The 25,299-nt window shown below is 39.7% G+C and overlaps 1 protein-coding gene across 2 annotated transcripts in view; it reads left to right on the top strand.

Annotated features, from left to right (window-relative positions):
• Tmem200a (transmembrane protein 200A) overlaps positions 1–19,696 on the top strand; it is a 72,076-nt gene extending 52,380 nt beyond the window's left edge. For both annotated transcript variants that reach the window (XM_063232865.1, XM_063232866.1), the window contains exon 2: positions 16,773–19,696. In XM_063232865.1, coding sequence (XP_063088935.1) covers positions 16,788–18,263 — 1,476 coding nt within the window. In that variant the 5' untranslated portion in view covers positions 16,773–16,787 and the 3' untranslated portion in view covers positions 18,264–19,696. The remainder of the gene's footprint in view (positions 1–16,772) is intronic.
• Positions 19,697–25,299: the final 5,603 nt, after the last annotated feature.

The following is a 25,299-nucleotide window of genomic DNA, read 5'->3' as shown; positions in this document are numbered from 1 at the left end:
ACTTCCTTCCTATGTGACATGGAGTTACTGGCCCCCTTTAAGTCTCAATGAAATGAGACAATTTTGGCAGTTTTCATCCATCTTTCTGAAGACTACATCCAATCATATACACTGAGTTACTGAAAAAGAATCAGGGATCAATAAATACGAATTCCCTCCTCCTTTCTAAGTTTTACTCTTCCTTTGCATATTTCCTCTCAGTCTCCAGATGAATATTTTGAACTTCTTGGCACTTGGGAAAGATTCAGCATAAAACTTTGTTATTTCTTCCTTTCTGGAGTTCATCATTATTAAAAAGTCACCATTTAACTAATATTTACTTTGATCCTACCGAGACTGTAGACCATAGTTTAGTGAACTCTATTCCACTTAAATCTGAACAAATCCTAAAATGTTTGATGTAGTTGATAGTCCTTAGCTTATTTTGGGGGAAGGAATTGCTATTCCAGCACCACCAAGCACATGGCGGGGACGGTGACAGTGACCAGTTCCCCATCCAACAGGACCTAGAGATTTGACCACTGAATTTTTGGGGTGAGCATTACTGCTAGGAATTGTGCCTCTTAAGTCTAAACCTCATCAAGTTTGGCTCTAGCTAAATCAAACCTATGGGTTGTCTTTTTTCTTTTCCCTGCAAAGAATTCTTTTCTGTTCTTCTGCATTTCTTCCTCCCTTTTTTGAAAATATCCAGAGGATCACCTTCTTTATAAAACCTGTGAGTTCATTCACTCCTGTGTCCCTAGAGATCCCCGCCTCCTTTTGTCCTTTGAGCCCCTTGAATGCTTCCATCCTGTGCCTAGAGTGCTTTTAATCTTTGCTTCAAGGTGTGCAAACGCAGTAAAAGCACAGAGGGTATTAGACTCAGCCATGGAGCTCTGGCATGTGGTTGGTGTTCAACAGAGATCCAGAAATACATGTAAAACACAGTAAAGGTCTAAGACAAAACTCATGGGTCTCTAAAGTAAAGGAGCATGAAAGGTCAAAGTTATTATAATTGATTTGGAGTTGAATCAACACAAGCAAAAGTAAATAGAAATGAGTAAGGTTTTGTCCTTTCCAATCAAGCTAAGCTAGAAATCTGAATCCATTATGAACATTGTTCAAAAGAATTGAGAGTGTTATTTGATTTACTTAATTATGTGACTTCATTTCGTATGCAGATTTAAGGAGAAAAAAGCATCTTTTTCATCACTTGGAAAGTAACAAAAAAATCCAGATGCCTTATAAATATAGTTCAGCACAAAGGGCATTGAAACCTGTGTGGGTTGATTGTTTAATATAATTTTCTACATTATTTTCACTTTGAAGTGATGGAGTGGCTGCAGACATTGTATAGTCAGAACCTGAGCTGGAAGACTTGTTCCAGCGGCTACTTACGTACAAATTCCAGGTCCGCCAACCCTTTGCTGGTCTGCATAAAAGGATGTTGAGGACGACTTTTCAGGGGAGTTGTACTTAGAGAGCCAATATATGAATAAGCCAACAAAAGTTGGATTAATCTCCAAACAACTAAAAGTGAAACTTGAGGTCTAGTATGTAACTTAGTAAACCTAAAGAACAGGTGGAGTGAGTCGGGGCTGTCTTGGGTCTGGTATCATGGGGGATTGCAAAGTGTAACAAAAATGCTAAGTGGATATTTACAATTTTATACATAACAGAACCCAACATTCTAGCGTACTGGTATTTGACTTTGATGAAGAACTACCAAGGTGGGATACATTTTTAAAATTCAGGTTGAAGGGCCTAAATTCATAGGCCTGTTCACCATTGGTGTAAACTCATTTTAAATAAACTCTGGGGACTTTAATGCCTTGAAACAAAGTCAGGCATAACCTTGATTCTTCAGGTTGAGGGGAAGCAGGGAAAAGCCTAGAAATGGGGTGGTCTGCTGGTCATCTCATCCAGCTCCTGCAGTGAGACCCCTGCCAAAAAGGCCCTCACCCGGGGGCCTGCTCCTCATGGGGCCGTGGGGAAACACAGCTGTGTAGCATAGGAAGGATGAAGGGGAAACGGAAGCATGAAACAACTTTCAAGGCCTGAGGATTGAATAAAGTGCAGTCTTGCTCCATCATCTCTGTGAGAGGACAGATACAAATTGGGTTAAGTGGAAAAAGCTTTTCCAGAGCCCCCACTCATAAATGCAGCTGAGGACTTGCGCTTTGTGTCAGTGGCTGCACGCGTGCTTTAGAATAATCACTCTGAAACTCTGAGATATCCTCAAAAACGAGCCTCTTTCCATCTGTGAGTCAGAGTTATAGGTCAGAGCTACAGAAGTTGCTGGACAGACTGGCACCAAGGAAGACCAGAAAACAGCAAGAACTTCTCTGAGCAGGAGAGAAAATAAGCAGCGCCTTCTCTGGAGACCAGGAGAGAGCCTTGAATAAGTCTGGAAGACCCAGTGCTGGGAAGCCAGGCTCCCAGTGTGGAATTCATGCTTCTTCTTCACTTCACATTGTCCACCTTACACAGATTCCACATTATAAACATCTCAAAGGCTGGAACCAATACTCAGTTTATTCTTGATGTTACCTTGCGACCAATAACTGCAGGTGTTGCTAAGTGGGCACAGTTGTTTTCTGTTTTTTAGTTATGATATATCAAGAGTTTTTCTTTCCTGTGCTTGTTTGACTTAGCTAGTAATTTGGTTACTGATTTCGGCCAATGCTTATTTCCTCTAATCTTGATTTTGTGCCTAAAAGGCTGCACTACTCTTGTTCTTAAGTTAGCAAGCACACTGGATTCTCCAAGCGTGGACTAGTTTGATCTGTCTTTTACTCTTATTTTCCAGACTTTAGTATCATTTTCCTTTTGCTCTGGATTTCAGTACCATTTCAAGGCAGAAATGAAATTAAAACAGTGCATATTCTTTGCCAGTAGATCAGAAGGACAGTTATATGCTACAAAATGGATGTTCTGAGACCTATCATTGATCCCAGTCTTTAAGCATGAGCGTAGTTAAATTTGATGTTACCCTCTGTATCATCGTAGTGTGTATCTGAACATACTCTGCATTTTTCACTCTTTATATTTCTTTTGAAATCTTAAAAATATGATGTGAACATTTTCCTTGTTACAATACATTAACCTTTTAAAATATCTGTGTTATAGTCCACTATACAGGTGCAACATTATTGAGGTAGCCAATTTTTAGTTGCTGGGCCTTTATGTTGCTTCCTTGGTATCTTGGTTACTTTTCTCTCATTGCTGAGACAATATACCCAATGCCCAAAATTAAAGATTGTAGAGATTTCAGTCCATAATCTGTTGTGTCCAAAGCAGGGTGACTAATGGCAGAGGGCAACAGTTCATGGCAGCAGAAGACAGCAAAAACACCAACAGCAAAAAAAGAAGACTGCTCTTTCTGTCCCTTATTTTGTACGTAGGCTACCCACCCTAGGGTGGATGAAGCACTCACACCCATAATCCCAGCACTGGGCCATGAATCAATCACAAACTCTGGAAGCCTGCCCCCATGACCACATGAGGCTTTGAAGGGGCATCCAGACACAAACCGTAACTCATGGTGTAAACATTACTACTATAGAGCTGCAGTGAATATCTTCATACATGTTATGTGTACCAGTCCGTATCTTCCTAAAGGAGGTGTTTATAGAAGTGAGACTCATGGAAGGAACAAAGGAAATGTTTGTTTCTTTTTTAAAAAAACATACTTATTCTTTTCTTGAATATTTAAAAATATTCCTTATGGTGCATGTTTGTAGTATGTAATTTTGCATTTCTTGTGTAGAGTTGGTGCATGTACACATTTTAAATCCTTCTTTCATCTCGCCCTGTGACCTCCTTCCCCCATCTCTTGATCCCCTTCATATTTGAGAAAGCTCTAACTCCCTACTTCCAGCTGTCTTTTATTTTACTCTTTTATGTTTTGTTTCTCATGTAAGAAAAAGGGAATGGGTGTTCCAGTTTGGGAAAATCGTTCTCCAATTAACTTTAAAAAAAAATCTACCGTTTTGGCCTCTCCTTGATAGCTTGTAAGCCGCTTACATTATTCTCCACCAGCAATGGGCAAAATCAATCCCTCTTTTTTTTTGTATTTGTTTATTAGTGAAGTTGTATTTTTACTTATGCATGCTTTTTTTTAGTTTGAAATCCTTTGCTCATTACTCTTTTCAGTTGTGAGTTAGATATCAATGTTTTCTCTTACAAATGGGCTACTCATCCCCTTCCACTTTTCTCTTGGATTGCTACCTTTCACAAGAAACCACCAGCGAAACAAACTATTGTAAAGAATGGCAGGTGTTTGAATGTAAAAGTATTTTGAATCTGATCCAAAAATATGCTTATAAAATGGTAATCTGTATTTCTGATGTTTTTAGAAACATGGCTTCTTTCATCTGTTACATTTATGGTAGGCTTTCCTTGAAGTCTAAGCTTTCTTTCCAATCATTTCTTCTCATTTTTTACCCTTTGTGCTCACATACTTGGTAAATGATTCAGTAGTCCAAACAGTCTAAGGAGGAAAGTTCCTGTCTCTAGATAAATGTTTTTTTAAAGAGATGGAAAGAAGTAAGGACATTTAAGGAAACATAATTGTTATTCATGCTTCCAGATATTTAACATTGCCATGAACAGTTCATAATTTTCTTCTTCTCTTCCTACTTTATCCTCCACTTTCTCTTTTTCTTTCTTTTCTTCTCTTTTCTCTTTCTCTCTCTTTGCACCTCCTCTGTCTTGTTCTCCAGGCGAAGAGCTTCCTTTCCAGCAGTGACTCTGAGGCAGTGAAGTTTGTCCCCTAGAACCTTGGGTAGAAACCTTAGTCAAGCAGGCACTGATGGACTCCTTCAGGAGGGAAGCAGCGGTGTCTCTGCAGGTGCAGGGGCAAGGCCAGGATGCCCACGTCTCCCCGTGGTTCGACTTTGTGCTGGGGATCTTGAGTGACACAGCTAGAAAGACACAATTGTAGGTTCAAGATGGGGAAAAGAGAGGCAAAAACATCGGTGATATAACTGCATTTATAGAACCTGTAAGTATGAAATAAATATTTTAAACTTTATCAAGTTTACTGAAGTAGCTTAGCATACAATTAGTGCACGTAATCAGTAGACATCTGGCCAATCCCTTGAAGATAGAGATGATAATAAAAGAAAGCACACCCGGATATGACAATACCCAAGAAACAAAGGTAATAAGAAATGAGAAAAGTCTATGTTAAAAAAAAACTGACATAAAATGAAACTTTTTAGATAAACTGCTACAACACTATAATGTCAGTTTCTTCCTATATTTATGAATGGATTTTTTATTGATCCAAAAGAAGTTAGTGACCAGACTTCTAAAAATCACATTCTAAAATTCATTTGCAACGTAATGTAAGAATAGAAAACAATTTTTGACAAAGAATAATGAGAATAATTAGTCTTACCAGATATTCAAGTATGTGGTATAATACAAAAAATTGTATCATTCTAGTTCTATCAGACACACATTAATGTAAGAGTTGTCTTTATATTGACCAAAATGCATAGCAAACATTTTAGGAAGTCCAAATACATGAAATTAATTGTTATAAAAGTATTTCAAACTAAGAGAAGCAAGATTGATTGCCTATAAATAAAAGATCTCTACCTTGAATCTTACACAAAAAGAAATTCTAGATGGATCTGATGTACAGCATTAAACCTAAAATTACTGCAAGGAAACAAGATATTACTGCAAGGAAACAAGATATTTTCATGATTACAGAAACCGTTTCTAATGATTACATAAAACTATCAGTGAACTCGAGGATAAGGTTGATCACATAAAATGGAAATTTTATGTTGGCTAAATGATACAATAAAAAAGTTTTTTAAAAATTAAACATTTTCCAGACATTTCTCTAGCAGAAGACTGATTTTCTCAATAAATAAAGAGCATATCAGTTCTGAAACAGAAGATACTCTCTTCCCATCTCTGAAAATACCTACAAGAAATCCAATCCCATGCTTACCCTTGAGAAGGGAAAGTAGAGAAGCCATAAGTCAGGTAAACTGTTCCACCTTGTACAGTTTTTTTGTTTTTATTTTGTCTTGTTTTATTTTTATCATAAACTTGAGAACTACCTTAGCTCAGTTGGTTTGCTGTAACAAAAATAATATAGACTCTGGATAAAAACAATAAAATTTTACACTGCACAGTTCTGGAAGCTGGGGAGTTGATAACGAGGCACCGACAGGTTCAGTTTCCTGGTTCGGGTCTCTTTGTGGTCTCTTTGTGTCTTCCTGTGGTGCCATGGGGGCGGGGACTTCTTGGGTCTCTTTCATAAGACGCTGTGGTTTGAACATGTACTCCAGAGATTCATGCGCTAGAAACTTAATTCCTAAACTCAAAGACTGATGGGATTTTGAAGTGGGGACTTTGCCATACTGTCATTAGGGTTAGATGAGTGCATAGGACTTGTGGATTTGTCAGAAGAGAAGGAAGGACCTGCGTTAGTATATGACCCCTCTGCCTGTCACGGTGCATCAAGATACAGCACCTTGGTCTTGGTCTCCTCAGCCTCTAGAAATGCAATAACAGAAGAACAAAAGCTTAATGGGGCTTCAAACCCAGATGATATTAAATCAGCACTAGCTATTATGATGTCTTGTTTTCTTCAAAATAGCTCATACCATCACAGACAGTAAAATCAAACAACCCAGAATAAAACCATTCCAATTAATGACTGAAAACACTATAAGGCTTCAAAGCAATATAATGGGGAATCATGATTACCACATACTTTTATGTATTGTTATATAAACTATTTTTAAGATGATAATATGTAATCTATTAACTAGTGATTTCTTACTGTTTATTTTTTTTGAAATTCTGTATTACTTGTACCCTCCTTCTGTTTTTTTACTTTTTCTCTTTAAATAAAATTTTAAAAAAAGAAATACAATAACAAACTTCCCTTCTTTCTAATTACTCAGTCTCAGGCTTGTAGCTATACAAAATGGACTAAGACATAACTATTTCCTATCCTAAGGGCTCCACGTCAGGAGCTAGGATTTCAGTGTGTGAATTTGGGCTGGAGGGACACAAATATTGTCTATAGCAAGTAGCTTCCAAATAGGTATGAGACAGATGAGGAACAAACAGATTGACAAATACTTTTCTAAAATGGAAAATTGAAAAATCTGCATTGCTCTCAATTCACCTTGCTTATGCTAACCGTATGGAAAGAAGAAGAGAAAGAAAATGAAAACAAATAGTTACTTGCACCCCACAGCTTCCCTATTTTTCTTTTCTTTTCTCTTTCTTTTTCTTTCTTTCTTTCTTTCTTTTTTTCTTTCTTTCTTTCTAATGTGTTTGCCATTGGGTTTTTACTAGTGGGATTTCTCTGAAAACTACACTCATAAAATATTTCCCTTAAATACTAAAGGATTTTTCTATTTCCAAGCCTAATAGATTCATCCTTTTCATAAATTGTGGGACATTTATTCTCACCTTCCCTCCCAAGACCCTACACTGTACATCATTACATCATGCTTTATGGGCAATTCTGCTTTGATTTTATTTATGAGACAGGGGTAAAATTCTCCAGTAAAAATGGAGTAATTTGAACCATTTTCTAGTGGTTCAGTGATTTTTATAGGGATTTTAAAAAGGCTTTATTACTAATTGAGCTTCGAAAGGTTAAGAAATTTTAAGAAATTTAATGAAGAGCTTGGTGCTATGGAATAAAACGTGGCACAACTCAATGGTATTTATGTGGCAGATTTGTCCTGGTGGTGGATGGTTTCGTCTTGGCGAGAGTCTAAGACCTTTGGCAGCTTTAACAGTGTCTACACAGATGTGTTGCTTGCAGATCCGGGATACTAACACAGACATTTGATAGTAAGTGGAGCAGCTAGACTTGAAATTACTCTTCTTGGCCTGCAGCTTTTTGCCTGGTCCTGCAGGAAGTCAACAGTGTATTCAGAATTTTTCAGTAATAAAATCAATGCAGAGAATATTAATGCTTATTAGAGTATTCCTTTCCATTGTTGTCTGCAAATCACAGTCACCATACCTCTAAGTGAGGTTAGCATACATGTTGTGCTGTAGAGAAGTCTTAGTAAAAAGTCCAAATTGTGAATTTTTTTATGCCTCGACTATTTATTTTGAACATCTTGGCTAATGTCCCACATTTTGGTAAACCGTGGACTGCGTTAGCATAGCTCCTTTGCACTAGGTTAAGTCGCCTTCCTGCTGGGAATGTGACAGTTACTGTTAAGAGCATGTCCAGGTTTGAAAAGTTGCAATGAAGGGTGGGAAGCATATTTCTACTTTGGGGAAAATAAGCTTCTAATTTCTTCTGTTCCTGCAGAAAATGTCTCCCACAGGGTCGCAGCAGGGTGTTTTCTGAGCTCATTACATGTCTGTTATTTGCTCTTCTAGAGACTTCTGTGTTCAGGGCTTCATGACTTTTAGTCCTTGGAGAGCAGTTGTTCCATGTCATTGCTGCATAGCTCATAATTGGTTTGAGCCCATATTTTACACTGTTTCAGGCTGACAGGTTTGAAGGAATTACAGTGAACATGTATAGATGTTCAAGGATTTTCTCTATTCCTAGCATTGTCTGCATACTCAGGTTTACTTGACCATAAGTTACATTTAATGACTTGAGACTCATTCTACTAATTACCGAGATTTTCAGTACTTCTTCTTAGCTCCAGCATTCATAGGAATATAGAGCTATACTGAATATTAAGAAGCCGTTCTCTCCAAGGAAGACTAACAAAGATTTTTTGAGTATTCATAAACCTCTTGCCACAGAATTAACATTTTGCAAACTTAAAATTTTTACATTATATCACCCTTTTGACATTTCCCCTATTCTCAGACTGTCCATTCCTCTGTGTTTGCAGTTTTATGCCTAAAAATCTCAATGGCAACAGAATGATGCTTGCAGAATTGATCGGATCACTCATGCCTTTGCTCCACTTGCATTATTAAGATAAATCATTAGATGAACTGGTTTGGGTTTTTATTATGGTTATGTTTTAAGACACCTCCAGTTTTGAAGAAATAAAATAGGTTGAATTAAAAAGTAAACTGTGCTGTATTCTTTCTATAAGGTCTCTTATGTAAACTCAACCTGCAACTATCAAATTATATGAATACTTTTGCCACTAAAATACACTTTCTTCATCCAGATTCATTTTGTGCTGGGCATTGAACCCAATGTCTTTGCACTGAGCTGTATATCCCCAGCATTTATTTAGTTAGTTATTTATTTAGAGACAGAGTCTTGCTAAATCACAGGCTTGCTAAATTGCTCAGGCTGTACTTGATAGTTCTGGGATTATAGACATGCACAGCCATACTTAGTTCTTCATTCAGTTTTTAACTCTAAATCCATCAACAAATTTTCAGTCATGACTTCCTCTTCAAGAACAGTGAGCCATCATGAATTATTTAATTTCATATATTAATATATGTGTATTTATAGATAGATTTGGTGCAAGGGATCAAACCCATGGCCTTACACATGCCAGGCTCTACCACTGAGCTACCTCCTCAGCTAAAATATATTTTTGATTTGCCTTACTTGAGCAATGAAAGAATGAATGATATGAACAGTGAAGAGTTAACAGCAGCGATTGGTTGTTAAGAACTTTTTGCATTCAAGAAACATGTATGTTACTTCATTTTGTCCTTAAAAATCAGTCACAGCTGATGTCACTAGCTCATTAGTTAACAACATTAATTACCAGACACTGAGTTTTGCTTTGTCTTCCTTATCTGTTGCTTTACAACAGTGCTGCAGGTATTGTTCCTATTTCTATTTTACAGATACGGAAAGTGAGGTTACAAGAGTTTGGTTGTTCAAGTGTGGTTATTAAGTGGTATATATTTTTAAGATTCTCAGATCGTCTTCATCCATGTACTGTATACTGTGTAAATTTTGTTTGTTTTTTGATTTTTGTGTGTGGTTTTTTTTTTTTTTTTAAATAGGATCTTGCTATGGAGTTCCAGCTAGTTTTGAGCTCACCTTGTAGCACAGGCTGGCCTCAAACTCACAGCAACTCTCTTGCCTCAGTCTCCTGAGTGCTGGGATTACAGATGTGTGCCACCACATCTGGCTTTATACTGTGTATTTTTAAGAGCTTTTTTTTTTTTTTTTTTTTGTCATTTATAGAGGAAGGAACTGAGATAAATGTTTAACAATGTGTCCGAGGTTGCATGGCGGTCCAGGGGTTAAGAAAGGATGTGGGCACCTGTCTTTTTATTGCAGGGTCCAAACCATTGTGCTACCATTCAAAAGATTGTTTCTGCTCTCATCACTTTTGAAGTTTGTATGATTAAACTATTTGTTACTCAGAGGAATTTTCACTTTCAACGCTGATGAGGATATAGGTTCAAAATCTATTCTAAAAGTTTAAAATGTTTCCACTGGGATGAAAGTCCTAAAACTGTTGTAGCTTGAACAGAAAATATTTCCATCTGTCACATTTGTGGATACCACATGGATTCTTATATAATGCTTTTGTTTGGTCCTGAAGGCACAGATTAATTTTTACTTCCTTTGGGCAGAGAGTCTTATGTTGTGGTGAGGTTTCAAGTCTCTGAATGAGGATAAAAATTCAAATAGATTAATACTCAAGTGTCAGTTGTATCAAAAATAACAGGCACATTTCAAGTGGGAAGATGATGAAAATCAGAGAATAAGAACAGTCAGGAGCAAGGATCAATAAGGATCTGTCTGCACTGCAGACTCCAGCTGGTGGCCCAAGTCTCCTTGACTGTCACTATTCTCGGAAACTGCCACTGCTTCCAGATACTGTGGAAGAGCTTCCTGAGGGCTATTCCCAGAAACCCATCCTAGCTGTTAGTCAGTTTCATTTTAAATATTTACTTTGCCTGCTTTCCCATCAGGCTCCATACTTCTTGAAATCAGGGACCGAGTGTTATTAGCAATGCATCCCTCGTGTCTCAGACATTTCAATCATGCTCAAATCCTCGTCACATCCGTTTCTGGTCAACAGATACTTACTGAGCATTTATTACATCCCATATGTTTGGCCAGGCACTGAACTTGCATGTAAAATAGTAGAAAAAGAAGCTTAGAGCCAAGAATGGACCTTAGGCTGGGAATTGAAAAAGCTGGATACTAATTCTGTTGTTTCTGCTAATAAAATGATTGATTTTAGACAACATTTCTGCTCCTTCATTGGCTAAAAGGACTGTCTAAATTCAGAGGCCACTGACACCTCTAACTTTGCAAGTCTACTTAATTATTACTGTCTCAGGTGTAAGTAAGTGTGAATGCATAAAGAACCACATCTGATGTATACTTTCAATGAGGGTAGAATAGTGGTCAGGGGAGATCCTAAGTGTATGGAAACAAACCTTTAAGAATATGAGAATTCGAAAAAGTGGCATGGATTAGGGCCAACAAAAGCACATGCCAGAATGTACTTAATAAAAGGAGTGAAAGGCAACAATGAGGCTTTTAAAATTACTAGCAGAACAAAAAGAGGATAACCCTAATGTTAGACCATGTATGGAATAGTGTTATACATGGTGCACAAGTCGAGAATCCTCTCAGTCCAGGAGACAGGTTTTGGCTGAAAAGCATAGAATAAATGAGAGTGAGGGTAAAGCAGTATCAGAGGATTTGGAGGAATACAAGAGTCTGCATGTCTCTGTGGCAAGAAAAATCACAAATGAGATCCACAGTGAATCTCAGATTCCTATAACATGGTCAAGCTCTGAAGAGAGCTCATCAGTATCCTGGTTCGCACAGTGGGGAGAAAGGTGTATTTTGCAGATTTTTAACTTGATGATCTTGATGCATCTTGCTGGTTAAATTGTGGCTGTTTTATGGAAAAACAGATGATTGATAGGTACTCCAACATTATAATACATACAATATTTCTTTTTCTAACTTGGCTCTTGACAAAAATCATAACATCTTTTTGGGGACTGTGGAAGCATGCATGCAGTGTGGCTGCTTCTCTGTTAGGTTTATTTATAGCTAGTTAGACAACCCCATCATAAAGATGCTTACTGCTCACTCTGATCTTCAGGCCAGGAAACCGGTGTTGAGCCTTTTTTACTGACTGCAATATGAGGTATCTGTGTTTATGAATTGTGTGAGTGAATATGTGAACTGGTAAACAGTGCCCACCAAGGAGGCTGTCTGGAGTAGAACAGCACAAGGCTTTGCTCAGTGTGTTTTTATCAACTTTCAAAAGTTTTGGCAAAGCATTGGAGGCTAGGTTTACAATACATGCAGAGGAACAACAACTGGGAAGCACAACACAATTTTGGGAAAACAGACTCCAAAGAGGTCGGTAAGTACAGACTCTACCCAAGTTCACAAGATGAAATGTTATAAAGCTCTTCAGCTGGATTGTTAAGGAAATGAGTCCTCTGTCTTTCCTGCCAAGGGTGATACCAAAAAGGAGGAGAGTGGAAGGGTGAGTGACCTCTCAGGGTTGCATCTGCAGAAAGCGAAAGGGATTTATACAGATGGAAGAGGCCAATGCTCACCCAAAGTTAGGCCATCAGTCTTATGCATGCTCTGTGGCTTTCCTCAGATGGTCACTCTGATTGGAGAAATGAACACAGGCGTCAGGAACCACCCCTCACCCCAGCTATGTGATACTCAGTAAGTTACCTAAACTCAGAACCTCAACTTTCTCATTGGAAAAATAGGGGTTCACGTTATTAGAACCACCTCCAGGGTTATTGTGAGGCTATTTTTGCACCTAAAACACTTAGATCAGTACCTCACCATAGGAAGTATGCGATGGATAATGCTGTTCTTTTTCCTTTTTTAAGTTTTTTTTTCTTTTTTACTTTTTGAGACAGAGTTTAACTATGCAGTTTAGGCTATCCTTGAATTCATTTTGTAGCTGTTATGGTTTACGTTCAGGTGACATTCTTCATACCACCAAACCTTATGCAGTCATGGGCGGCCAGATCTAGGGTTTGTGATTGGTTTATTGTTTAGTGCTTGGATTGGTTGTATGAGTGCTACACCTTCCCAGGGGTGGAGCCAGTATACAGTGTAATGGTGGGAAGAAAGCGTGGCTTTTTTCTCTCTTGCCTGGTGTTTGCACTTTGCTGCAGGGGCAGCCATGAACCACTGCCCCCTAGCTGTGTCATTTTGCCTTGGAGCCAATTGAGTATGTACTGAAACCTCCAACCTGTAAGAAATAAACTTTCCCTTTCCTAACTTTGGACATCAGGTATTTGGTCTCAACTATGAGAGAAGAAAGTAACTATGACAGAATTTGGTACCAGGAGTGGGGTTGTTGCTGTGGTTCAAGAGCCTTTGGAAATGGCCTGTGGGAAGAGTTTGGGAAGGTTTGGAGATGTCCACTAAAAGAGTTGTGCATAGGGGAGATTCTAGTTAGAGTTCAGGAGCAATAAGGAAGCTCGGTAACAACTACAGCCCCCACAACCAAAACACATACAAAACAAATCAGGGATAGAAGTATATGCAGGATGGAGGTCATGTGGCTCCACAGTATAAATATTAGAAGCAATCCAGGCAGACTCCACACATGCTGAACACTTTGGGCCAGCTGGCACTGCACAGCAAAACTGAAGCCTGTGCACTCGCTCCTTCAATTTCATGGTTTCTCTGGGCCTCAGTGAAGCTGCCTCTGTATCTTTGCAATTCCCCAATATCTGCCCCTCACTATTGCATTCATCCACTGGTTGAGATTGATTTTCCCAAACTAATGATAATAGTATGTGTGTCATACTCCAGCTCCTCTGCAGAGGAATGTGAAAGCTACATTCCCCTGCCCAGCCTGTGTTAGTTCTCTAGACCATCACTGGGAAGGATGCCAACTTGATTATTCACTGTGATAAGCATGAAAACGCTACCTCCTACAAGAAGCCTGCTGGGAAGGTTCTTCCTGCCTGAAATTTCCATCCTGGAAATCAGCTCATTCTGTCTTCGGTAGCAGCACTGGGTCTTCCATTAGGTTTCAAGCTTTTTGAAGCAGTGACTGGATTTGTTCACCTTTGCTCTTCCCTCGAGCGCTAGTTTGGGTCCGTGAGAGATAACAGAGGGTCTTGTCCAGCACTGAGTATTATGGATCCTATTAAAGGAGGGCCCTGGAAACAGACCTCAGTTTGGTGATTCATGGGAGTCTTGGCCAAGTAAGACACCCTGAAGAAACTGTGATTCCCTCACTCTTCCTATTCTCTTTTCTTATTTTTGAAATGCTCTGGATCTCGTTTTCTATACAATTTTGCAGTTAAACTACCCCGCTTCCTCTTCCTGTCTAGCCCAATTTCCTTACAGTACAGGCTTACATAGAAGCCCAGCCGCAGCCCACTCTATCCTAGCTTTCTATACTCATATCATTCTTAAAATATTTTCTTCTGTTCCAACCCCCTTTCCTCTGTCAACCTCAGGAATGGAAAATGGCATTGCCAGTAGAAAATGTTTTAATAAATGTTGGAGGACTGGAATTGTGTGGAATGCAATTCATTGTGGTTGCTTCTCGACCAAACGAAAGGCTTTTGCCTTTGTTTTCCTTTCTTTCTGAAATCCATCTATTCAGAAAGATTTCAGAGCAAACCCTTATCCTACCATATGGAAATAATTGGGTTAGATGGGTGCTATCTAATTTAAGTATTTTCTTCCAACATTTGGAACTGGTTTGGCTTCAAGAAAACATAGGCTGACACTACATTTTAACCAAGTTTTGAAAAAGGTCTAAGCTGTAGTGTGCATACTCTGATAAATTTCATAGATGAGTGATGGGTTTCAATTTAGCTTGCTTTTCCAACTTTAAACTCTTTTAATCCTCGTTATAATTCCACTGAAGACTGGCTTCATTCACCAACTTGCTATAACTGTGTGTACCATCCACAGCCCTGTTATTTAAACACAATTCAGAAATCATAATAAGTAGGAATTCAAAAGAAGAGCTTGATTCTGCAAGATGAGATTTAACACCCTCTCAGAAATTTGTGGGTCTTAAAATATCCTTTGTTTCCCTACCAACCAAACTTAGCAGTTTGAGGATTATTCAGGATAAAATAAGATATTTTATCAACTCATAAAATGTAGCTTTCTGTTGGGGAATTAATTATGTTCCTATTGTTTTTAGTAAAAAATTGAATATAGTATTATGATGGTCATCCAGCAAATTCTGGGAAAAAAATGACTCCTTTATTCAGAATTCTAGCAAATAGTTCTTGTGCAAGGCACAATAGTGAATGTTTCTGATGATCAGACATGAATTATATTTGATGTTTGGCCACAAATGTGGAAAAATTAAAACTCAATAGTATGTCAAGTGCCATAAAAATATGTGTTTGATTGCTCTAAAGAATGAGAGCCTGGGTGGATATGGGATGAGTTATCCAGAGGGAATCTTGCAAAGGAAGTGGACTATGAGGATCAATGACTGACCAAAAGTCAAGATGCAAAGATGGCAGCTGGCTGGGGAGCAATCTGGGCAGGACAGCTGGAACATTCTTAACAAAGTTGCAGTATGGAGTAGGGTACAGATGGCGAAGCTGTAGTTGGGTTCCAGTTGTATGCAATTAAAGCAAGCAGATAAGGTTAACTGAGTGGGTCTGGAGCCCCAGATTAAACTAAGGTAGTCTAGAATGTCTCTGAGTATCTGAGATACTTTAAAGTATCTCAGATGTGTGTCATAGGACAATTATTATGCTATGTGCTTAATAACTTGATTATAAAAAAGAAAAAGTGTAGATTGGAAGAGTTACTTTGGGAGGTCAGGAAGTTATTCTGACAGTCAGTGCAGAGTTAATAAAAGTTGCACTAGGCTGGGAAAAGCAGGATTGGAACTGAGGGGTAGATAAGAGGTGGAAGCTGCTTGGAAGTGGAGAGAAGTGGAAGGGGAGGATAACAGTGAAGAGCCACGCCTGGGAACTGACCCCATTCTGAGTAAGACAAGGCAGGAGGGACAGCTGGTGGAAGCTGAGTTCAACTTTGCTGGCGGTGCATGGATATTCATGTGTCCTCCAAGGAGCAGTTGAAAATGTGAAGCTGAAACTCAGGATAGGAGCTGCAATGTAAACTTGGGACTCATCAGCATAAAGGAAGTAGTGGAAAGTGTAGGAGTAGTAGATATGAATGCAGAGGAGAAGGTGGCCAAGGGTGGGTCTGTGAGGGAGAGGTGGTTCACACTGAGGTGCAGGGAAAAGAATCAAGTGGAATAAAATCATCTGGGAGGTCAGGGTAGAACCTGGACTCAGTGTCATCCAAGTCTGGGGAGGATAGAGGAGAGGAGGGGTGGTCACATGCATAGGAGCAGAGAGATAAGAAAGCTGAAAATGGGGACGGGGAACGAGACACAAAGAGATCGCTGGTGACTTTCTCGAGAGTGGGCCTGGAAGCCCAGATTGCTGGAGTGCATGCTTTTTGTAAGTGTGGGGTTTGTATTTGACCTGTTAAATACTCTATTCTTCCATTAAAAAAAAAAAAAAAAAAAAAACCATGATTATGGTGTGTGTATGTATGTGGACTAGAGTGACAGAGAAAGAGAGACAGACAGAGACATAGAGTCATCCCTAGGCCACTACTTTATGTAATAAAATTATTTAAACAAAAGGTACCTTGAGCGCACATTTCACCAATACTAACAACATTCAGCCCAAAACTAAAATCTCCACAATTTTCCATTAGTCCATCAACAAAATGTCGGTCAGAGCTGTGTCCTTTAAAGACATATTTTTCTGCCCTGGTTCATCGCATGAAACAACAGTAGCAACAGAAATCCCACCTAAGCAGTTCTTAAACGGAACCAGTGAGCCTGCTGCAGGAACACACTTTGATCATCACCCGTTTTCTTTGTTTTCAGAACAAAGGCCGAGCTATGATAGCCACTGGCGGGGTGATCACTGGCCTGGCGGCCCTGAAACGACAAGACTCTGCCCGATCCCAGCACCACGTCAACCTCAGCCCCTCTCCTGCCGCTGCCGAGGAGAAGAAACCTGTCCGGAGGCGGCCCCGGGCCGATGTCGTGGTGGTTCGTGGCAAGATCCGGCTTTACTCTCCATCTGGTTTCTTCCTCATTTTAGGAGTGCTGATCTCCATCATAGGGATCGCCATGGCTGTCCTTGGGTATTGGCCCCAGAAGGAACATTTCATCGATGCTGAAACAACCCTGTCGACGAACGAAACCCAGGTCATTCGCAACCAGGGTGGCGTAGTGGTTCGCTTCTTTGAGCAGCATTTACATTCTGATAAGATGAAAATGCTCGGCCCTTTCACCATGGGGATTGGCATTTTCATTTTTATCTGTGCGAATGCCATTCTGCATGAAAACCGCGACAAGGAGACCAAAATCATACACATGAGGGACATCTACTCCACGGTCATTGACATCCACACGCTGAGAATCAAGGAGCAGAAGCATCTAAATGGTGTCTACGCTGGCTTGATGGGGGAGCAGGAAGTGAAGCAGAACGGGAGCTCCTGTGCTTCCAGGCTGGCTGCCAACACGGTGGCCTCTTTCTCAGGTTTGCGGGGCAGCTTTCGGATGGACAGCTCTGTGGAAGAGGACGAGCTCATGCTGAGCGAAAGTAAGAGTCTGGGCCATCTCATGCCCCCTTTGCTGTCTGACAGCTCTGTGTCTGTCTTCGGTCTTTATCCACCTCCTCCCAAGACGACTGAGGAGAAGAGCAGCGGCTCCAAGAAATGCGAGACCAAGTCGATTGTGTCTTCCTCAATCAGTGCTTTTACGCTGCCCGTGATCAAACTGAATAACTGTGTAATTGATGAGCCCAGTATAGACAACATCACTGAGGATGCTGATAACCTCAAGGACAGGTCAAGGAATTTGTCCATGGACTCCCTTGTGGTCCCTCTGCCCAACAAGGCTGAATCCTGCCAGCCCGTCAGCTTGGGGCTCCCAAGGAATCATTCCACTGGGGAGTCACTGTCCAGTCAGTACAAGTCCTCTGTGGCCCTTGGACCTGGGGCTGGACAGCTCTTGTCACCTGGAGCTGCCAGAAGACAGTTTGGATCCAACACATCCTTGCATCTGCTCTCCTCTCACTCCAAATCCCTAGACTTAGACAGATCCTCCACTCTAACTGTCCAAGCCGAACAGCGGAAACATCCCAGCTGGCCTCGGCTGGATCGGAGCAACAGCAAAGGCTACATGAAACTGGAGAACAAAGAGGACCCGATGGACAGGCTGCTTGTGCCCCAAACAGCCATCAAAAAGGACTTTACAAATAAGGAGAAGCTTCTTATGATTTCAAGATCTCATAACAACTTGAGTTTTGAACATGACGAGTTTTTGAGTAACAATCTGAAGCGAGGGACTTCTGAAACCAGGTTTTAACGTGTAAAAGATGTCATTTTCCAAGGGGATAGATTTTAAAACTACTTTCACCAGCGCTTCCATCTTCGGGCATTGGTTGTAACCATTCTAAAACGAATGCTCTCTGGGTTACTAGAACTGGCTGCCTCATTCTGTAATGGGGATGGTTGTATGTTTAGGCTGTGATTTTATTTTTCCATCTTTGGAAAGCATGATCTCTTTTTTCTGATGTGAATACAAAAATGTTTGCATTGCAATTAAAACTTTGCTTTACTTTTAGATTTTCCCATTGGTTGTCATAGTCAGAGAATGAAAGATTCATTAGGGGAAACAGGGTACCAAAGTGTGGACTGTATGTACCAAATTCAGCCCAGGTACTCAATATATTATCACTGAGTGTAAAAGCATCTTAAAAATGGAGTTTTCTAAGTAATTGCTTTAAATTGTTTTACTGTTTAATTGGTTACATTACTACTATAAAGGAGAAAAATCTAAATAATGTGAATTGGCCAGATTGGTTTAGTTCTATGGGAACTCAGTAATAAGGATTGGCACGATGATAGTGAATATTACTATGAGCTGTAGGTAGATAGTATTCTTTCAACATGAGTTTTGTTTTAGTGTTTTTTTTTAAACCAGGAAACCATGAAGTCAAGAGCCATAGTTGAGAATGCCAGACATATTAATGAATAAATATTTTTAAAAATCCATTTACTATAACTTTAGATATTCGGAATTATAATTCTTGCAAAATGAATGAGCCAATGTAGTTTGTAGAAATGCTATCTTAAAGTCATTATGTGCTGGAAGAAAATGTTGACTAATGAGTGAAGACAAATTTTATGCTGGTTAGGGTGTTAGGTGTCTCAATATTTTATTCCAGTCATCTGTTACCATCCAAAAATCCACTTATCCCCACTCTTTATTCCCCTTCAATAGGCTTAGATCCTGTTATTTGGAAAATAGTGGGCTGCCCTTGACATTTCTTCTCACCTTCTCATTCCACCAGAAAGTGTAGTCCCTGCTAAGCTTCCTGGAAATTAACCTTGTGCTAGAGAGCCTTATGCCCACTCCAAAGACTTATGGTATAGAACACTTAGAATTGTAGTTTTCAGTTATTGGAGATGCTGAATACTAAAATGGATACATCCATTGGAAACTGTCATGTGTACCATTAAGTAACATATTTTTTGAGAATTGTTGAGTGAATTACTCAGGAAATATTACGAGTCTTTCCCAAAGCCTAAACATCTCTGAACACAGCAGTACAGTGATGGGAGAGCAGAGGAAGATATATTTGTACATGAAGCTCCCCACAGTTCCACCCCGTGATACCAACATGAGCTCCCCTCAGCTGCTTGTGCTATTTATTAGAACATCAACCTGTATACCGTGATAGAGTGGGCTCAATATTTTATTATGAAGCATTTAATAAAAATCTCTTGTTAATAGAATTTTCTGTTCTTCATACTTTTGCTGTTATTTTTTAAATGAGATGTACAGTTCTGCCTTACAGTACTGCGTTTCAGATTTTCAGATACCTTTCACTGAGGTTCTTAACACTCAACTGTTTGTATTTGAAGCCTTGGCTTTTAAATTTTGCTTATATATGAGGTTCAAGAACTAGGTCTAGTCTCTTGTTTTATTGGGATGTTTGCATTTTTTGCTGACTTTCAGGAAAATAACCTAACACAGCATTCACCAAATGTCAGCTACACTCCCAGGTTTGAAAACAGTGGCGCTCACCACCCATCATGTGACAGATGACTCAGGCTGTGTCATGTGCTCTATATTCCTCCCAAAGAGCTCTAAAACTATGAAGAGGATTAAGCAGCTTAGGTCTTGCAAGATTCAAATAAAGAACTTGGGAACTTGGAGCAGTGATTCCTACTCAATCTGTCTTCATCAAAAAGCCTGAGTTTTTATCAAACAATCAACTTTCTTATTAAGTGATAAACAATTTTCCTATTTTTAAGTGCTCAAAATCATAAATGCCTAATCACAAGTGTCAGATTAATGTGAGACAGCTTGTGCTACCATATGGATTTAGTATAATTCCACCTGGAAAGAAAAAAACATGAAACTTGAAGTTTTGGTTAGACCACCTTTTTGTGGACTTTCCTTTGGGCTTTTATGAATATCAAAAATTATTTTAGAAGCTTTATATCTTCCTCTGGGAGACTCCAGGAATCTAGATCATGGGCCAGCTACCTTCCATGCTAGCAGTGTGTAAAGGCCTGTAATTCATCGGGGTGTGTTAGTTGGCTAGATCTGCAGTAATGAAATACCACAGACTATGTGGTTTACTTTTTCATCACTCTGGAGGCTACGGGACCCAGACCAAGGTGTCATCAGGCTTGGTGTCCTCTGGGAGCTCTTCTTGGCTGGCGGAAGGCTGCCTGTCCCCGTGTCCTCACATGGCCTCACATGGCCTTTCCTCCATGCATGTCCATCGCTGGGCACTCTTTATAGAACACCAGCTATTGTGGATAAGGGTCCTCCCATAGGACTCACTTAGCTTTAATGACCTCTTTAAAGAGCCTGTCTCCAAATACGGTCACCCTCTGAGGGACAAGAGCTTGGGACTTTACCATAGGAATTTTGGGGGCACAGTGCAGCCTATGATGTCACATGATCAAGTGACACCTTAAACTAGGTAGGTGAAAAGCACCATATGCCTCCAGTGGCTCTGTCATCTCTGTTATGTAGCCTTGAGCATGTCATTTAATTTCACAATTTCAATTTATTTTTTATATCAAGAAAGATCGTGGATTCCTCAGCTGTGCCACGAGGTGGGAAACAAAAAAAAAAAAAAAAAACTACCAAGTACTTCCTAACCCCAGGAGTCCAAAGTCTCTGCTCTCAGATGAAGATGCACTGCCTGTCAGTGTCTCTTTGCAGCAGAAACTGCATGACAGGGGAGTGGCCAACCTCATAGGTGATGAAACCAGCTTCTGTGGGTATAAATCCTAGATCTGCTATTTGGGTTGAATGGCCTAGGGCATGGCGGTGACATGCCCAATGTGCTGAGACACATTTCAGTGGGTACCAAGGCATTCCTGCCCTGTTCCTAGGACTAGAAATTAAATGAGTTGATGCCTTACAACGTCCAAAATGGTGTGATCGTAGGCACATAGTGAACACTACCACAGAAATGCTGTCACTATCTGAAAGTGTCATCTGCAGGCTTTCTCAGGTTTGACCTCAGCCTAACTTCCCTATGTCACCTGTAGTAGAATGAATAATGGCCCCTCAAATATGTCCATTTCCCAACCCTTGGAGCATGTGAAGGCTATCTTGTATGGCAAGGTAGGCTTGCAACTGTGGTGCCATTAAGGATTTTACAATAGGGAGAGGATCTCAGATTACTCAGGGGAGCCCAGTTGATCAAAAGGATGCTGATGAGAGGAAGACAGTGGAAACTGACCACAAGAGTGGCAGTGTGACCAGAGAGAAATGGGAGCTGCTAAAGCCCTAACTTCGAAGTTGGAGAAAGCGGTCATGAGTCAAGAGATAGAAACTCTACTAATTAGAGACCTAACTGCCTCTCAGCCTCTCAAGGAATCAGTACCAGCCCTGCTGAATACTGTGACTTTAACCCAGTGAAACAGATCTGGGCTTCTGACTCCTAAAACTGTAAAAGAGTAAGTCTTGTTTTAATTCATTAGCTCTGAGGTAATTTGTTACAGCAACTGTAAAAATCTAATACAAGACTTGATCAAAATATGTGATGAATGTGTCGATTTTTAAGGTTTATTACAGTGAAGGACACTGTTATTAACCCCCATCAAAATACCACCCCCTCATTTGGGACACGTTTATCGCATTGTTCTTACCACTTCCAGAAGCATTTCTGAAGCCCTCTTTTTCATGTCTTTATGAAATGTGGTAAGTGTGGTGAATGCTGGAGGGTTGAGTGCCCTCCACTAAGAAGGCAGGCTCTTAAAAACCTCCCATGTCGTCAACCACCTTGTACACTGGACTTTGCACCATACAACTTCTGGATCTTCTCCAAAGTCAAAATGACTGTGAAAGGTATTTTGAATCATTTCAGGATATGGAGGCCGCCAGGACATCACAACTAAGGACACCCACTAAAGAGGACTTCCAGGACTGCGTCAGAAAGTGGCCAGAGTGGCGGAATGTGGTCTGAAGTGAGGGGAGCATGCTGAGGGGGGTAATGGCAGTGCATCTTTGATGCGCTGTTCTTAGAATGTAAACTTTTGCCATATATTTCTGTCAAACCTCGACATCTCCTCCGTCCAGAGGGGCTTCTTCAGAGCACTGAAGCAGCCTTCAGGAGGGTGGAAGGCGCCCTCAAGGGAGGTGGGACACGACTTATATCATGCCCCATCAACTGTCAATTTATTTTTACACTGATAATCTTCATAGTACTGACCATCTTAATGTAGGTATCATAATTTTTTAAAAGTATAATTTCTCTGAAGCAAGAAATGTTAATTTTTGAGAGACGGTAAAATATGTAAAGCCTTATGTTTGGTTTAAGAACAGCCATCAATCGTAAAAGCTCTTAGGCTCAGATATGTGCTTCCAGCTACATAATTTAGAAGAAACGAGGGTAATTTAAATAAAAAGAAAAACATTTTTAAAGCACAATTTTGTATCCTGACGGATATACTGGCACTTAACAGGGGACTAGGTAAAGATAAATCTTGAGTTAACTTGTTTAAGCAACTCAAAAATAATCTTTTAAACCCACCACAGAAATATGTATATATATATCATGCATGACTCAAAGAAAGAAAATAACATTTTTAAAAAGTAAAAGAAAAGATCTGCCAATCTACAAATACATCTCTTAAAATATTTAAATATTACTGAGGAGCAAGGATCACATATTTGAGACCAACTTAGACAACTTAGCAACTTAAAAAGATCTTGTCTCAAAATAAAAAAAGGGGATTGGAGACGTGGCTGAGTGCCAAGGCCCTGGGTTTAATCCTTAGTACTAATAAATAAATAAATATTCAAGGCTAAGCTCGGCTAGTGATATACCTACCCATTATGATTTCAGGGTGTGCAAAGATCTTAATCAGTTTTTCCCCAGCACTGCTTGTGCGTGTAGGGCATGGATTATACTGTCGCTTACTTTCAGTGAATTTCAGTGTTTCCCCTCATTCCCTCTGCAGTGCTATTTTAGAGCTTATATTAAGCTTTTCCAATGTATATCTTTAATACTCAACTTTAGAAACCTGTGTAATCCCCTGATCGATGATTAAAGTTACTTGTGATCTGATTTCAAACTGAAGTAACTCATTGATTTCTCTCTGTATACCACTTCTCTCTGTATAAATGGCACAAAAGTCCACAGAAGTGCATTTTACTCAACAGATAGTGCTTTAGGTTTTATTAATATTGAAAAGGATTGGAGACTTCATTTCTTTGCCAGGGAAACTCTAGGAATCTGGAACACGGGCTCTCTGCCTCCAGCTGTCATTCCTAAGGCCTCTATGCTGCTGTCCCTAGGGTGTATTAGTTTGGTAGGGCTTTAACAAAATATGCACTGGGTGGCAGAACAATGCAGTCTACTGTCCACAGCTCTGGAGGTTGGAAGTCCCAGGTCAGTGTGTGGGTTGCCTTGAGCACCCTCTTCTCGGCTGCAAGATGGCCACCTTGCTGTGTCCCCTGTGGTCTCGCCCATCCCTGTGCCTCTCCTCATTAGGGCCGACCATAACGGCCTCCTTTTGAACTTAGTCCCTTCACTGATTCCTTGTCTGCACATTCAGTCACATTCTGGTGACTGGGTGTTCTGGTTTCAGTGCAGGAATTAGGAGCCGGGTGCACTGATATCACTGTAATTTAAAAATAGTGTCTGTCTAAGCATGGGGCCTGTGAAAGGGACAGAACTAGGTCAAACTTTAACTGGCAGTTGGCTGGTTCCTCTTCTTGAAACATATTTTAGATCCTTTGCATATTTATATTTCGTTTTTTTTACTACCAGTATATATGAAGAGAAAATAGGTAATGAAGAGGAGGTAGGCAGTGTCTACACATAAGATCTTGTCATTCTGTACGTGGTGATTTTCAGCACGCTGGGCAGAATGTACAATCTTCGACCTGATGTGTTCATTTATTGCTTCCATTTCTATGGGTATTACTTTTATTCACAAATGACTAAGAAAATTACCTTCACTTCAATTTGTAACTTAATAAGAAAAATTTATAATGAATTCCTGGTTCTTTCTCATCACAAAGTAGTATACATTATGTCCCTGGGAAGATGTATAGTTCAGAGGTTTGTATTTAGAGATTTTTTTGTTTGTTTGTTTAAAATGCAGTTGTTGGTGATGTAAATAGGATCACATTGTTTGTAGCACAAAAGGGAGATGTAGGAATGTAAACGTCTGGCATTCAGAAGCAGCAGGATGTTATTGACCATACAAGTTATTGACAGAATCAGAACCTTCATCCATGTCTCCTAGGTACTCTATCTGCAAGAGTCAACCCAGGTTTACAAAAACATTATGCTGAGAATCTGCTTATTATATTTTGACTTTCTTAGAGCTGGTAGAGACAGAAGTACCCATAATTTCTGGCATAAAATATAGTGTGGGGATTTTGAACACATCTTGGAAATACTGGGGTTTGAGGACCAGAGCCATAGCTCAGGGGTACAGCATTTGCGCAGTATGCACAAGATCCCAGGCTTGATCTCAAGCACCTCAAAAAACAAATACTGAAAGTGTAAAAGTGTATACTATAGACCAACATTAGAGAAGACGTGAATTATAAAGTCACTTTTTTCTGCACTCAGATATTTTCTGTGTTCATTAGGTATATTTTTTCTTAAAACATTTCTAAATTTCAAATGTGTTATCACTTACAATGTTGGTAACCACAGGCACCAATTTAACTTTTAATCAGTTAGTTGGAGAGTTAAGGAAATACTTTTTAAAGACTCTTAAATTTTATGAATTTCTTATTATACAATATTACTGTTGCAGGGTTCAGTAAAAATAAATGAGCAAAAAATCTTAAGGGCATTTAGAACTAGAACCACATTTCAATATGGGGCGTAATTATCCCTTACTGTGTG

Source organism: Cavia porcellus, unplaced genomic scaffold, assembly GCF_034190915.1.
Source record: "Cavia porcellus strain 051 isolate PalLab524CR breed Dunkin Hartley unplaced genomic scaffold, mCavPor4.1 scaffold_22, whole genome shotgun sequence".
Classification (NCBI taxonomy): Eukaryota; Metazoa; Chordata; class Mammalia; order Rodentia; family Caviidae; genus Cavia; species Cavia porcellus.
This window is presented reverse-complemented; position numbering and strand designations above follow the sequence as displayed.